Consider the following 15,112-nt stretch of genomic DNA (forward strand, 5'->3'; position numbering starts at 1 on the left):
GCTCTGAAGGGTTCACATCGCAGGCAGTCTTGACTTAGGCTTTTTCTAGAAGAAAATGCCTTGCTCAAACAAAATCAGTACATCACAGTGTCTTATAGAGGGAAAATCAGTATATTATGATGAATTTTCAACAGATGGCAGTGAGGAAGTGGGCACTTTTTCTAATTCACACAAAAGCTTCCTATGGGCTAATAGCAGCCTTGGGAATAAATAGCAGTAATAAGGGTGCTGCCTGCTGACATAACAACAGGCAGTGTTTATCAAATGTTTTTTATGCGTCAGGCGTCATGCTAAACACTTGACATATAGATCCTCTCACTTAATCTTCACACTCTGGGATAGATATTATTATCAACTTTTTTTCATGGAGAAGGAAATAGAGGCACAGAGATTTTTCTCATGTAACAGCAAGTCAGGAGGTAGAGAGTGCAGGACTGGGCAGTGGCACAGTGGCACTGACAGGTACACAGCCTCGTCCAGGATTTCCGCCCTGCCATTCTGAGCTGTTGCCTGGTGGTTGCAAGGTGGATGCCCAACCTCCAGACCTCATGACCACATTTCAGGCAGAAAGAAGGGGAAGCCTTTCCTCTAAGCAAGACCAACGTCTTTTTATCCGAGGAAAGCTCTCCCTGATGGGCTCCTACACATGTCTCATTGGCCAGAATTCTGACATCAGGTTACCACCCGCTGCAAAGGAGACTGGGAAGCTGAGTGCTCTGTTTTCTATCCTCTGGGAAAGCAGTGACTCTGGAGTTAGACTATCCAGGCTTGAATCCCAGGACAAGCTGTCTGACCTTGGCCAGGAAGGATCTTCGTGCCTCAGTTTCCTTCCTCATCTGTAAAATGGGGCTAGTAATCCTGTTGATGCTTGAACAACACAGGGGTTAGGGGCACTGACCCTCCACGTGGTCAAAAGTCCATGTATAACTCTATAGTTGGCCGTCCACATCCTCAGTTCTGCAGCCATGGATTCAACCAACGGTAGATTGTGTAGTACTGTAGTAGGATTTATTAATTTTTTAATAAATTTATTTACTTTATTTTTATTTATTGGCTGCCTTGGGTCTTCGTTACCATGCGCGGGGTTTCTCTAGTTGCAGCAAGCAGGGGCTACTCTTCGTTGTGGTCCACAGGCTTCTCATTGCAGTGGCTTCTCTTGTTGCGGAGCACGGGCTCTAGGCATGCAGGCTTCAGTAGTTGTGGCATGTGGACTCAATAGTTGTGGCTCATGGGCTCTAGAGCGCAGGCTCATAGTTGTGGCACACGGGCTTAGTTGCTCCACAGCATGTGGGATCTTCCCAGACCAGGGATCGAACCCATGCCCCCTGAGTTGGCAGGCAGACTCTTAACCACTGTGCTACCAGGGAAGCCCAGGATTTATTTTTAAAAATGAATGTATAAGTGGACCCGTGCAGTTCAAAACTATATTGTTCAAGGGTCAACTATATATCGACCTAACTGGATTTCTATGAGAATTAATTAGTTATTATATACAAAGCACTTAGCACAGAGACCAAGTTAGAGTAAACTCAGTGGGTGTTGGCTATTACTTCTGCTATTATTAGTATTATTATTATAGAGGAGACCCAAGGAGGTGGTTGGTCACAGTTGTCAGGTGAGCCAACTAGTTGTAAGGTGGCAAGATGGCCCCGGAAGCTCCATGCTTCCATCACACTGTCGCAGCAACCGCAGTGGAAAGGGAGCACCTCTATCAACAGCTTCAGCAAAACTCCCAGAATGAATTCCATTGGACCAGCATGGATCACATGACCATCTCTTACCTATTATTGTAGCCAAGCAGATAGAAAGAATGGATTGGTGCAGCCTTGATCAGATGCCCAGTCCGGCAAGAGAATCTACCCCATCTGAACCACACAGCCTGAGCATGGGGAGGGGTGGGTCTCCAGAGGAAATCTGGAAACTGTTATAAGATGGGGTTCTTCTCTACTGGGTCCTAACTGTCTCCCCACTTATTTCCTCAGCAAACTGGATGAAGATTTCTTGTATATAGCGTATGCTGATATCATGGCAAAGGTGAGGCCCTGCCCCCATCTAGGCAGGTTCCCTTCCCCCCCAGCTGCAATGCCTGTCCACTGAAAGGGCTGGGACTGGACCGGGGTATCTCTTCTGTTCACCATCATCTCTAACTGATGCCCCATCCCCAGAGCTGCCACCTGGAGGAGGGAGGGGAGAACAGCGACGCTGAAGAAGAGGAGGTTGAGGTTTCCTTTGAGGTAGGTGGGATCAAGTAGTCCCGGAAGAAAGGGATGGGGGACCCTGACTTCACCAGCCCCCAGTCATTCAGTGTGTGTGCACAGAGCAGTGCTCTGGTCCCAGCCCTGGGCTGGATGATGTTGAGTACATAGCAGTGACCAAGCCCTGGGGAGGCAGCTGTATCAAGCAGACAGCAACAGCACAGAGTATCCACAGTGATGATAAGGGGAGCTCAGGGAAAATGACAGGAAGGGTGGGAAGAGGGAGGCACAGGCAGAGGGATCAGGGTGGGGGACGTCAGGGAAGCTCAGGGGCTCTTGGGAGCCCAGGCAAGGTGCCTGATTCAGCCTGGGGGGAACAGTTTCAGGGAGGGCTTCTCAGAGGAAGGGATGTCTGAACAGAAGGATAAGAGGAATGTGCCAGTTGAAGAAAAAGAGAAAGGTGTTCCAGGTAGCGGCACAGCATATGCAAAGCCCAGGCAGTGAGAGAGCTAGTAAATGCAGTTAACCCGTCCTTTCACTCATTAAGGTGATCAGCGAGCATTTACCTGAGTTTCTCAGCCTTTTTTTATGTCAGGGTCCCCTTTGGCATCTGGTGAATCCTTTCTCAGAATCATGTATTTAAATGTACAAACTAGGGTGGGGGAGGAGTCGAGGGAGGGAGGGAATACGGGAATATGTGTATAAAAACAGATGATTGAACTTGGTGTACCCCCCCCCCAAAAAAAAAAATCTGAAAAGGCAAAAAAAAAAAAAAAAAAAGATTACTTGTCTAAGGCAAATACAAATCTTAAAAGTCTTCTCCATGAATAGTAAGAAGACTTTAACCACCTAAGCAAATAAACTTAGCTTATTCCAACTGTTATTTATAAATCAGTGAGCTTTGTATTGTTATACCTGATTCACGACTAAAATTTTAAAAAGAAAGCTAAAAATAAAAAAAATTAAAAAAAAATAAACATACAAAATAAATTTAGGGACTTCCCTGGCGGTCCAGTGGTTAGGACTCTGCGCTTTCACTGCCGAGGGCGCAGGCTCAACCCCTGGTGGAGGAACTAAGATCCTGCACGCCACACAGCATGGCTAAATAAATAAACAAATACATTAATTAAATGAATTCATAGCTGAGGAAACAAGCATATTGAAACAGTTATCAAAATACTGTTTCACAAATTTGTGATACAGTAATGTCTGTACTTCTTTATTAATCTACCAAATAACAAGAACTAACAGTGGATCCAGTAGCTACTATAATTGATAAGTAGTGATGAACTAAGTGATATTTTGAGATATCTTCAAAAATAATGTGACGTGGAAACATCTGTGATTTGTATGCATGACGCAACCACAGATTCTGCTGATATTGCTATGATTTATGGCCTCATCCACAATGCAAGGAAATGCTACATTTCAGTTAGAGGGTGGGAAGCATACAAAATATAACTTTTTTCCCCATCCGTGCTCACAGACCCCTGGGATTTTATCCGTTGACCCCCCTGGAGATGCATGGGGCCAGGTTACAATTGCTCCATGCCCAGCCCTGTGTAGGTGCAGGAGACAAACTGCAGACTTAAGTGCCAGGGGATAGCAGGAGCTTCCAGTAGAAGGGGTGAGCCAGGGGATGTGGCTGGAGCAGGAAGAGCAGGGCTGAGGGTGAGGCTGTGAGGGGGAAGGCTGGCCTGGTGAGCCCGGACTCACTGGGCTCCACGGGCCGGGCTCTGCTGCAGGAGAAAGAGATGGAGAAGCAGAGGCTCCTGTACCAGCAGGCACGGCTGCACAACCGGGGGGCCGCCGAGATGGTGCTCCAGATGATCAGTGCCTGCAAAGGTGCCCTCCACGTGCATTCCACTCCTCCTGAGTCCATGCATCCTGTCCCCACCCCTGTGGACCCAGCGGGCACACTCTCCCACCCCTCATGCATGCTCACCCTTGCACGCTTGCCTTGCAATTTCTCAGTAACTTCTTCAGTCCTGATCACCCCTGCATACACACCCTTTCACACTCCTCTGCCCTGTTCTCTGACATCCCCCGGGATGGCTGTTTTCTGGTAAGTGAAGAACACTTCTCCCAAACTGAGTGAACCATCTTTTGCCTGCCCACCCCCCCACCCCAACGCATCCCCTCCAGGAGAGACTGGCGCCATGGTGTCCTCCACCCTGAAGCTGGGCATCTCCATCCTGAATGGAGGCAATGCTGATGTGCAGCAGGTAATGGGCGAAGGAACTTGGGAGGACGGCGGAGAGGGGTGGAAGGTGCCAGTGTGACTCCCAGTTCCCCCTCCCCTCCCACCCCCTCTGCAGAAAATGCTGGATTACCTGAAGGACAAGAAGGAAGTTGGCTTCTTCCAGAGTATCCAGGCGCTGATGCAAACCTGCAGGTGGGCTCTAGTGCACATCTTTAGTGAAGCTGTTTGGTGTGGCTGAGCCCCCAGCCCTGGGACCACCTCCGGTTCTAGTTCTGTTCTCTTGGTTCCAGGAACAGAGACCCACTCAGACCAGCTCAAATTATAGGGAATTTATTATAAGGATTCACATAGAACAACAGGAGAGGCAAAATGCCACAGACTCTAAGAACGAGTTGTATTAAGGATCCAGACAGCTGGAACCGGAAAGTTGTTGAGACTTCAAGGGGCACTCAGGCAGCAGGGACTTGGGGCTATTTCTCATGACCCCTATTCGTGTGGCTCCACTGCTGTCTGCCTTTGTTCTCCTCTTGTGGTTGACTGACTTTCGCTGCCTCTCTGAAGCTTTTGCTAATTGATGGTTTCTGTTTCCTTCTGATTTCAGCTTTTATACATTTCATCCTCGCCCCACCTTAGCTCATAGCTGCTACTGCATAGATTCTATCAATTCTTAGTTTCTGCTTCCTCTTGATTTCAGCTCACTCAAGGTTTACGATGGCTCTCCACCCCCCACAGTGGGGGAGGGTGGCTGCCAGACCCTGGAAAAGAGGAGGGCAGAGGCCTCAGCACATCTTCACCATCTCTCCTTTCTTTCCCTCAGTGTCCTGGATCTCAATGCCTTCGAGAGGCAGAACAAGGCAGAGGGGCTGGGCATGGTGAACGAGGATGGAACCGGTGAGGCCTTCTTGGGCTTCCCTCTCCCTGGGGCATCCCCTTCCTTCAGGATCCACCCCTCCCCCACCATTGCCCAGAGCTCCCTTCCACCAAGACACCCTCCCTCCCCAAGAGCATGCTCAGGTTCCCCCCTAGAGTGGTCCCCAGTCCTGCCCCCCTTCCTTCCTCCAGAGTCTCCCTCCCCCTGGTCCCACCCCTGGGTGTCCTTCTGTGTTCTCTCACCCATCACCCCCTGGACCCCACCCTCCACGTGTCCCAAGTCTCCAGCCCTGGTTGCTGTTCTCTCATTAATGTCCCTAATCCGAGTTAATTGAGTCTCCTCTTTGCTGTGTTGTGATGTGTCTAACCTTTCTGCCCTGATCCTCGCCTCCTGCCTCTCCACCTCTCCCTGTCCATCTCTCTCTCTCTCCCCTCTTCTTTCTTCCTCTCTGCTTTTACCCTCTTCTTGTTCTCTTCTTTGCCTCCTTGCTCCTCATCGCTCTTTCTTTCTGCGGGGTGTTTATCTCTCTGTGTCTGTGTGTTCGACCCTGACCATGTCACTGTGTGTGTTTTTCTGTCTGTCTCTCTGTCTCTTTCTGTCTTTCTTTTTCCTTCTTTTCTTCTGCTTCTACCTCCCATCCTGTTGGCTGCCCCAGTCATCAACCGCCAGAACGGTAATTCCCATAGCCCATTCCTCGTGCTGTGCTACTGCCACCCCTTCCTTCTAACCCTCCACCGCCCCCTCCACCTGGGGGCTGAGGTTCTGGGACATCCAGGGGAGGGAGGTTCCACGCCCGCCGAAAGTCTGGAGATCAGGGGTCCAGAGACCAAGATTCGGGTCCCAGATTTGCCACTAACAACACATGGGACTGCGAACACGTCTCTTCCCTTCCGTAAGCTTCAGTTTCCCCATGTGTAAAATACAAGCTAGAGAAGAAGGCAAAGATCCATTTCCAGCTGGATGTCCTCAGACTTCTAGACCCAGATTCGCAGTCCCGAGGTGGGGTGACCCCCTCTCCCACCTACCCTGCTCTCTGCGCCCGCAACCCCAGATTGATCGAGTCTGCGGCTCCCATCCACCAACCGGATTGGTCGCCCCCAAGCATCCACTCTGATTGGTGTGCGTGCCTCCTCCGCGCCTGCTCTGGTTGGCCCGAACATTCACTATCTAGCCTCCCCACTCTCTTCCCTCCCTTACCGCCCACAGTGATTGGCTTCTTTCGGATGCCCGTTCTGATTGGCCCATGTTTACCCGCCTCCCCCTCTGCTTCTCCTGGATTGGCTGCTTTCAAGGCATCTGAGCCAATTGGCTGGCTTTCAATCCCATCCCCTGCTCAATCCCCTCCTGCTCGGAGCCTTTGCTAGAAAGTGACTCCGACCCCCATAATCCATTAACAGCCCCTCGCGGTCCTGAAGGGGTGCTGAGGGAGGGGTCAGCAGCCCGAACCTCTGCTAGATCGACAGATACTCCCGGATGCCACACGAGTGGTGACATCAAAGGGACACTCATGTTGTAGACCGACACGTGAGGCGCCAGCTTCATGACTCAGGGCCCCTCAGTCTCCATATGCGGATGTGCGGGACTCAGAGGTCGGGACCTCGGGTGTCATGGATGCCTGTGGCCCTCATAGTGTCTTTAAAGTGGCGGCTGCTCCTCCCTGCGCACCCCACGCTTTGTGCGTGCGTGTGCAGTGTGCGCGTGCTGTGTGCATGCCGTGCTGTGTCCTGGCGCATCTGATCCTGGGTCCTACCCCCTCTCCCACCCAGGAGAGAAGGTCATGGCAGATGATGAATTCACCCAAGACCTGTTCCGATTCCTGCAGTTGCTCTGCGAGGGGCACAATAATGGTGAGGAGGAGGGGTGGGGAGGATGGAGAGGAGACCAGGGTTTGGGGTCGGTCTGGAAGGGTTGCCTGAGTTAATCTCCAGTCCCCTCCTCGCCTTATCAGTGATGGCCTCACCACCCATCCGGCCCTTGTCCTCGACCCCACTGACCTTCATTCTTTCCTTTCAGCCTGTGTCAAGTCCTGTCTGTCCACCTTCCTAAATCTCTCTTGCATTTCTAGAATCTAGCCACTTTGCTTCACTTTCGCCTCCTCTAGCCAGTCCAGTTCCCCACAAGCAATCTGCCGAAACCCAGTTGGGCCCAAAATCAATTTTCACAAATGAGCAATTCGCCATGTGCCATTTTCCCACAGGCATTTTGCAGCAGCTGCCAAAGTTCGGTAAATGTGGTGGATGTCCACAGCCTGGATCTGTAGAGGGAAAAATTGCATGATGTTTTGAGGTGAATCTATTAGAACCACCTATTAATTTTGCTTATAAAATACCTGGCCAGAAGGAAGGCCTACAGACTCTTTCCTAATTTAAACAAGTTTGAGTTTTCACAACTTTTTGTTCTGGTTCAGGCAATATCACCAAATCAAGGATGACACAGCAAGTTAATTAAATACATCATTGGTGGGAAAATATAACCTCATGTGACACAGCTTACAACACTAAAGGAACAGTTGAAATTCTGAACCGTAAACATTCTACCCATCACAGTTTCCTATGACAAACATGTACAGTCTGGAGGTTGTGGTTATAACACTTAGCAGGTGATAGGAAACCAAAGACTGCCCAGAAATTACCCTTCATGACAAGAATGGGAGTAATTATAAATCTAACTTCCATGGAACCCACACCCCCTTGGCTAGTGTTCTTTAAACATCTTTTCTTCACTTTTTTCTTTTCAACAAAGGATAAAGCATGATCCATTGTTTTGCATTGTCTTAAGCTCTTGGGTCCACAGCTAGTTTTTCCTCAAGGTTTATTAAACCTTTGTGCCACGTGACTAGGGTTTTCTTTCTTTAACAAAGGTGGAATCAGTCTTTGGGGCTTAAAATGAATTTTATTCCCTGAGTCTACGACTTTTTGGAAATGAGAATGTTCTTACGGTGGGATTTCTCTCTCCCACCAAATTTGCAATCCGGTCCTCTGCCCAAATTTGTGGATTTATTAACCAGCCCAATTGAATAAAATTTGAAATATCTTTCAAATCTCGGAGGCTTTGCATGTCTTGAGTATTCAGTGCCATTCAGAGCAGACAGAAGCCAGGCAGCCATATTTAACCATGTAGGCATATGGTCTGAGTTAAATGAACACAGAAAAAAGAATTAGAATACAGGGTTGATGAGAAAGCCTGTCCGTTTGCTTATAAAATCTTGACTATTTGAATATACTTTTTGCCTATAGTGTGAAACCAGGCAAAATGGACATTCAGCCTGATATAGTGATTGTGAAGTGGTTATAGGGAAATCAGGTGGAAGTAAAACTTTGGGAGAAAAAAACTTTCAAGGGCTGTCGAAGCCATCCTGGGCAACATGACATTGCCATAACATCAAAAGGATTTAACTGAAGCTCGTTTTCATTGCCTTGATAATTTGATGAATTGGTCATTTGGCAAATGGGTCTACAGAGGTGGTTCTCAGACTTAAGTGTAGCTAAGAATCTCTTGGAGGCTTTGTTAAAATAGCCCTCTGGACCCCATCCCAGATTTTCTGATTTAGTAGTTCTGGGGTGGAGCTCAGGAATCTGAATTTCTAACAGGCTTCTGGAAGATGCTGACACTGCTGGTATGGGCCCATGCTTTGAGAATCACTTCTCCAAAGGGCAGCTCTTAACCTCAGCCATCTCTTTAAGGTCCTTAAAGAACAGCTATTGTTTATTGAGTGCTTCTGTACCAGGTGCTGTTCTCAATTCATTCTATGTGCTAAAGCATTAAAACCTCACCAAAGCTCTTTAAAGTAGGGTCTGTTGTGACCACCGTGTTATGTATGGGGGAACCAAGGCACAGTCTGCTGCACAGAGAGGTTCGATAACTTGCCTGAGGTCGCACAGCAAAGAATTTGCACAGCCAACTCCTACTCATCTTTCAGGTCATAGCTCAGAGGTCTCCTCCTCCAAGAAGCCCTCTCTGACCACCCAGTCTGGATCAGGCCCCTCCTCTGGGCTCCTCCAACCCTCTGAGCTTCCTCCATCACAACCCTGATCATCACCATCTTTATTTTTATTCCAGAACTTCTCAACCACACACTGAAGTAGAGAGAATGATCTAATAAGCCCCCAAGTAGCTATCACTCAGCTCTAACGGTTATCAGCATTTTGCCATAGAACGATTTTTTTCAAATAGTGGGAACCGACTCACCAGAGGGTCGTGAATCAAGTTTATCACAGAGGTTCAAATTCCTAATTGCACATTGGTGTGCCTGGGGAGCTTTACAGGACACTAAAGCCCAGCTTTCACTCCAGATATTCTGTTAATTGGTCTGGGATGGGGCCTGAGCACCGGGATTTTTAAAATCCTCCAGGTGATTCTGATGTGCAGCCAGCATTGGGAGGTTGAGAACTACACATCTAGCGGGTTGAGATCAGAATTCTTTTGTAGTTAAGTAGACTAGTACAGGAGAGAAAATGCATGGCACATAGTAAGGGTATGTGAAACTTCTGTTTCAGGTATACGTGGATGTAATTTCAGATTAGACACACATACTGGCTCTCAATGTAAACGGGTACTGGATTTTCTACTGTAGGTTGCTGTGAGAAAAGATTGAAAAAGAATGTAAACTTCACAAGGGCACGGACGTTGTGTTCTTTTACTCCTGTATCCCCAGGGCCTCGAACAGTGCTTGGCACATAATAAATGCTCAGTAAATTTGTAGTATCAAAATATGTGACCAATCTTCATGTCCCATATAGCATAAGCTCAATACATATATATTTAATAAATGAATAAATGGCAGAGGCTTATCTCCTCTGGTTCTTGGTAGGTGCTCAATAAATATTTTTTGGATAAATGAATGAATAAATAACCAATTTCCCATCTCCCCAGCACATAGTAGGTTTTCAGTAAAAAACTTCTGTGGACAAATAAAGGCTGCATCTCCATGTCCCCCTGCTACATTGTAGGTGTTCAATAAATATTTTGGGGGAAAAAAAAGAGTAAATGACTGATGCTCCACCACATCTGGCACATAGTAGGCCCTCAATAAATATTTATTACACAAATGGATAAATGATCCTCCATCTTCCTCTAACACATAGCAGGTACTGATAGAGAGTTATTAAATAAATTAATGATTATATGCCTTCTGGCATATAATAGGCACTCCAGAAACATTTATTGCATAAATGAATAAAGGATCTACTGTCCACCTCCCCTAGCACATGGTAGATGCTCAGTGAACGAATGACTTTTCATCTCCCTAGATTTCCAAAACTACCTACGGACACAAACAGGGAACACGACCACTATTAACATCATCATCTGTACCGTGGACTACCTCCTGCGGCTGCAGGTGAGGATGTGAGGCCATCCAGGTGTGACCGGGGTCGGGGTCTGTCGGGCCATGGTTGCCCCCGGCAGCCCCTCACACTGTGTCTGCCCCCCAGGAATCCATCAGTGACTTCTACTGGTACTACTCCGGCAAAGATGTTATTGAGGAACAGGGCAAGAGGAACTTTTCCAAGGCCATGTCGGTGGCTAAGCAGGTCTTCAATAGCCTCACCGAGTACATCCAGGTAGGGCTCGCCCGCTGGGGCGAGGCGGGGCAGTCCCGCATCCCGCGCCCTGCCTGGCGCTCACGTAGAACCTCTGCCCCACAGGGGCCCTGCACCGGGAACCAGCAGAGTCTGGCGCACAGCCGCCTCTGGGACGCTGTGGTGGGATTCCTGCACGTGTTTGCCCACATGATGATGAAGCTCGCTCAGGTTCGGGCCTCTCTGTCCCTTATCCAACTACTTCCAAGCATCCCCCGACTGGCGCGTTTCCTAGTTTTGCCCCATCGGTCAGCGTCGCACCCCAGGTTCCAGACCGGTCCCTCCCTGTGGCCAAATCCATCTTCCTGCTGGACTGGCTCTCTGCATGACCCCGCCTCCTCCTCTGCCACTGCCAATTGACCGGGTATCGATCTACAGTTCCACTGGTCTGACGTTTGGACCCCGCCCCCTCTGGCCCAGAGACCCTCTAGGATTGGTTGGTGTTCTTCCTCTCTGATGAGGTCATTCGGATTGGGAAGGGTCCGGGGATAGGATGAGGGTAGAAGTCTAGATCTGTGCCTGAGGCTGAAGGAATGCTTTGCTTCTTTATTCTGCTTGCGTCAGATGACACCTATCCAGGGCATCCATGATGTAAGGTCCCTGTCGAGCCCCAACTCCCATCTCTAGCATCATCGTGCTTCCTTTTTCCCCACCACCCCCGCCCCCTTGCAGCCTTGCCAATGCCTCACAAACACTTTATCCATTTGCTCTGCTTCTGTCTGGTTCAAGGCTGCCAAATGCTTTGCAGTAGGGCTCAGCACCTGAAAGGGCACCATCCGCATCCTGGACATCATAAGTATATCCGTGTATTTATTACAGTAGTTTTCCAGCAGGTGGCAATACTCTGTATATTATAATTTCCCAACAGGAAGAGTCTTGAGGAAGGGAAGTCTTTTTCTAATTTACTCAAAGGCGCCGCAGCGGCTGGCAGAAACCCTGTCTGGTGTCATCTGACCTTTTGAAAGGAGTTGAACTTAAGAATGCAACTCAGTATCAGTGAGTTGAATCTGAGCTGTTGATGTAATTTTAAATTCTAGAGAATATTGGTATCAGTGTAGAGTTCCAAATCCTGTAGAGTTAATTCATCAGCCATAGTCTAGTTTGAATTGCAAAGCCTAGAAATCCGATGCAAAGCGGTGGCTTACAAAAAAAAAGAAAAAATTATCAGTTCACACCACAGATCAGATCCAGGGCCTAGAGTGCTGTTAGTAGAAATGTCCCTCTCCTCCCTGGCTTCATCATCAAGCAGGTGCTCCCCATGGGCTGAACAAATGGTGCCCTGGGCTTCCATGAGCCCCACTAACAGCTCCAGAAGGAAGAGAACCCACTCTTTATCTCCAGAAAAAGACCTGCCATATTCTCTTATTGGACTGATGGGTCACATGCCCATCCCTGAACCAATCACCCTGGCCAGGGGAAAGAAAGCTCTGATTGGCCAGTGCTGGTCATATGCCCACCCCTAGAACCAGGAAGGTGGGATTAGTCCCATATGCTCTGAGAGTAGGATTGTTGAGGGAATCAAGGGGCTGCATCATGGGCAGGCACACACGACAGGCACTCAACCCATCTTAGGGTCTTGAGATATTGGAACGTTGGAATCTTAGAGTCAGAATGCAGAGCTTTGGAACTGTGGAAATGTGTTAGGATTAGAATCAGCAACTATAGAACTGCTCCCTAAAACTAGCATGGGGTAGAAGGAGCCTTACGTCCCATTTATCTGGTACCCTTCCTCTTCCTCCATCTTATTAGGTAGAACCATGTGAAATTACCACTTTGTTGGTGAAAAATAAATGAAGTGTGGCAATTTTTTGTAGCTCAGCCTAATACAAAGTTCTGCCAAGAGGCAGAACTTTGACCATGGGGTGGGTCCTACAGGAGACACTGTGACATGAGAGCCATTCTTCCCAAATTCCTTACCAGAAATTGCGTAGCTGTGTCCTGCAGCCTTCTTCCTGAACCCAGAGTCCCCCTTTTTCCATCATGCATTCATTCAACAAACATGTGTCAAGCACCCACCAGAGGCCAGGCATAATGCTGAACTCTCATCGCTTCCCAGATCTGTGTCACTGTCCCCACTATTTGCCCCTGTCTGTCTCTGTCTCTCTTGGTCCCAAGCATCTGTTCTCAGAGCCCCATACTCCTCCTGGCCCTCCTTGTCCGCCATCCCCTGCCCCTACATGTTACCTGTTGGGCCCACTTCCCCCGAAGTGCCAACCCCACCCCACAATCTTGTCTCTCTGCCCCTTCCCCTGCTTCTGAGGAACATGTCTGGACTCGGGTCCCCTCGGAGGTAAGAGGGGGAAAGAAAAGGGGTCTCAGGCCCTGCTGGGGGGTGGGTGGAAGCAGCTGGAGGTGCGGGAGGCATCTCTGCTGAGAAGAGCCCTCACATAGCTGGGATGTGGTGTCTCTAGGACTCAAGCCAGATTGAGCTGTTGAAGGAGCTGCTGGATCTACAGAAGGACATGGTGGTGATGTTGCTGTCACTACTAGAAGGTAAACGCCCAGTGGGTGGGGGTAAGGGGGGTTGTACAAAGGTGCAGATGATCCCGAAGATGGCCCTCTGAGACCCAGGAGAGCCTAACCCATCTGATATCATGTGAAGGTCAATGCATTTCAGTTGCTGTAATAAACTCAGCAAACACTTATTGAGCACTTATTATGTGCCAGGTGCTTACTGTAGATATGGTAATTTATTGAATCCCCAGAGAAATCTTAATTAGGTGGGTGGCCTGCATACTTTTAAGAATTTATGCACTGAATATTTATTTATTTATTTATTTATTTATTTATTTATTTATTTACTGAATGTGTCAGTTAGTGCTTGCTGCCTAACAAATATCCCCAAAACCTAGTAACTTAAAATAACCATAATTTATTACTAATTAATAAAATTATTTAACTTGTAGACAAAGACTTTTTTCTATAGAGGTTCATAACAGCATCCTTATTCTTTTATATGGCTGCATAGTACCAGTTGTGTGGGGATACAGTGATTCATTTAAGCACACAATCAATGGACATTCAAGGTTTTTAAAAAATGTTTTGCTATTACAACCCATGTTGTGATGAATAATCCTCCTACAATGTCTTAAATTTTTGGTAACTAGTCATCAGCTTCTAAAAATCAGATTTAAAAATCAAAAATCCCTTTCAACATTTTTCTTAAAAAATGGAAAGACTAGGTGACTGTGGGCCCACATTCTCACATGGCAAAAATCAGCTGAACTGGATTAAATAACTGAGTCATATCAATGTTCAGTCTCATTTTGATGACTGCACTATAATTATATAAGAGAATGTCCTTGTGTTTTAGAATATATATGTGAAAGTGTTTAGGGGTAAAAAGGCCTCATGTCTGTGGATTGCTCTAATGGTTCACTGGAAAAAAATAGAGAGGGAGAGGAATTATAAAGCAAATGTGACAAAATGTAAACAATTGATAATCTGGAATACATAAGGGTTCCCTTGCATTATTCTTGTAAACTTCATGTAAATTTGAAATTATATGAAAATTGAAAGGTACAAAGAAGCTGGAGCCCGTTTGGGGAGTTCTCTGGCAGTGCAGTGGTTAGGACTCGGCACTTTCACTGCTGTGGCCCAGGTTCAGTCCCTAGTCAGGGAACTAGGATCCCACAAGCCACGTGGCACAGCCAAAAAATTAAATAAATAAATAAATTCTTAAAAAAAAAAAAAATATATATATATATATATTTCCTTGGTTGTGCCGGGTCTTAATTGTGGCATGTGGGCTCCTTTAGTTGTGGCATGTGAACTCTTAGTTGCAGCATGCATGTAAGATCTAGTTCCCTGACCGGGGATCAAACCCAGGTCTCCTGTGTTGGGAGCGTGGAGTCTTAACCACTGCACCACCAGGGAAGTCCCTAAAAATAAAATGCTGTTAAAAAAAAAAAGAAGAAGAAGAAGCTGGAGCCAGTTTGCTTTAGAGGGGGTTTGAGGTCCCAGTTTACCACAGTCTCACCTGTCCCTCTTGTCTTCCCTTTGGTCTATCTCACTCTTCTATGGACCTGCCTGGCTTCTGTGGACTAGTGTGAGCTCTGAGGTCATGCAGCTCTGGGTTCAAGTCCTCTCCACCTCCTTACTGGCTATGTAACCCTGAGTGTGTGACTTTCTCCAAGTCTATTTCCTCATCTATAAAAAGGAATACAGAGACACGTTCCTTACAAAGATGAGGACATGTCAGTGCAGCACTTGGCATAGCGTCTGGGACCTGCCCTTAGCTTACGCGACTGGTATCTTTATTGAT

General features: G+C 47.6%; 1 protein-coding gene across 1 annotated transcript in view; it reads left to right on the forward strand.

Moving 5' to 3' along the window:
* RYR1 (ryanodine receptor 1) overlaps positions 1 to 15,112 on the forward strand; it is a 117,136-nt gene that overhangs the window by 72,121 nt on the left and 29,903 nt on the right. The window contains exons 76-87 of the mRNA XM_057713335.1: positions 1,983 to 2,034; positions 2,166 to 2,234; positions 3,941 to 4,040; positions 4,341 to 4,420; positions 4,514 to 4,590; positions 5,216 to 5,289; positions 5,925 to 5,942; positions 7,036 to 7,116; positions 10,519 to 10,607; positions 10,702 to 10,830; positions 10,915 to 11,019; positions 13,260 to 13,341. Coding sequence (XP_057569318.1) covers positions 1,983 to 2,034; positions 2,166 to 2,234; positions 3,941 to 4,040; positions 4,341 to 4,420; positions 4,514 to 4,590; positions 5,216 to 5,289; positions 5,925 to 5,942; positions 7,036 to 7,116; positions 10,519 to 10,607; positions 10,702 to 10,830; positions 10,915 to 11,019; positions 13,260 to 13,341 — 956 coding nt within the window. The remainder of the gene's footprint in view (positions 1 to 1,982; positions 2,035 to 2,165; positions 2,235 to 3,940; positions 4,041 to 4,340; positions 4,421 to 4,513; positions 4,591 to 5,215; positions 5,290 to 5,924; positions 5,943 to 7,035; positions 7,117 to 10,518; positions 10,608 to 10,701; positions 10,831 to 10,914; positions 11,020 to 13,259; positions 13,342 to 15,112) is intronic.

The sequence above is a fragment of the Hippopotamus amphibius genome, chromosome 16, assembly GCF_030028045.1.
Source record: "Hippopotamus amphibius kiboko isolate mHipAmp2 chromosome 16, mHipAmp2.hap2, whole genome shotgun sequence".
In the NCBI taxonomy this organism is placed as follows: domain Eukaryota; kingdom Metazoa; phylum Chordata; class Mammalia; order Artiodactyla; family Hippopotamidae; genus Hippopotamus; species Hippopotamus amphibius.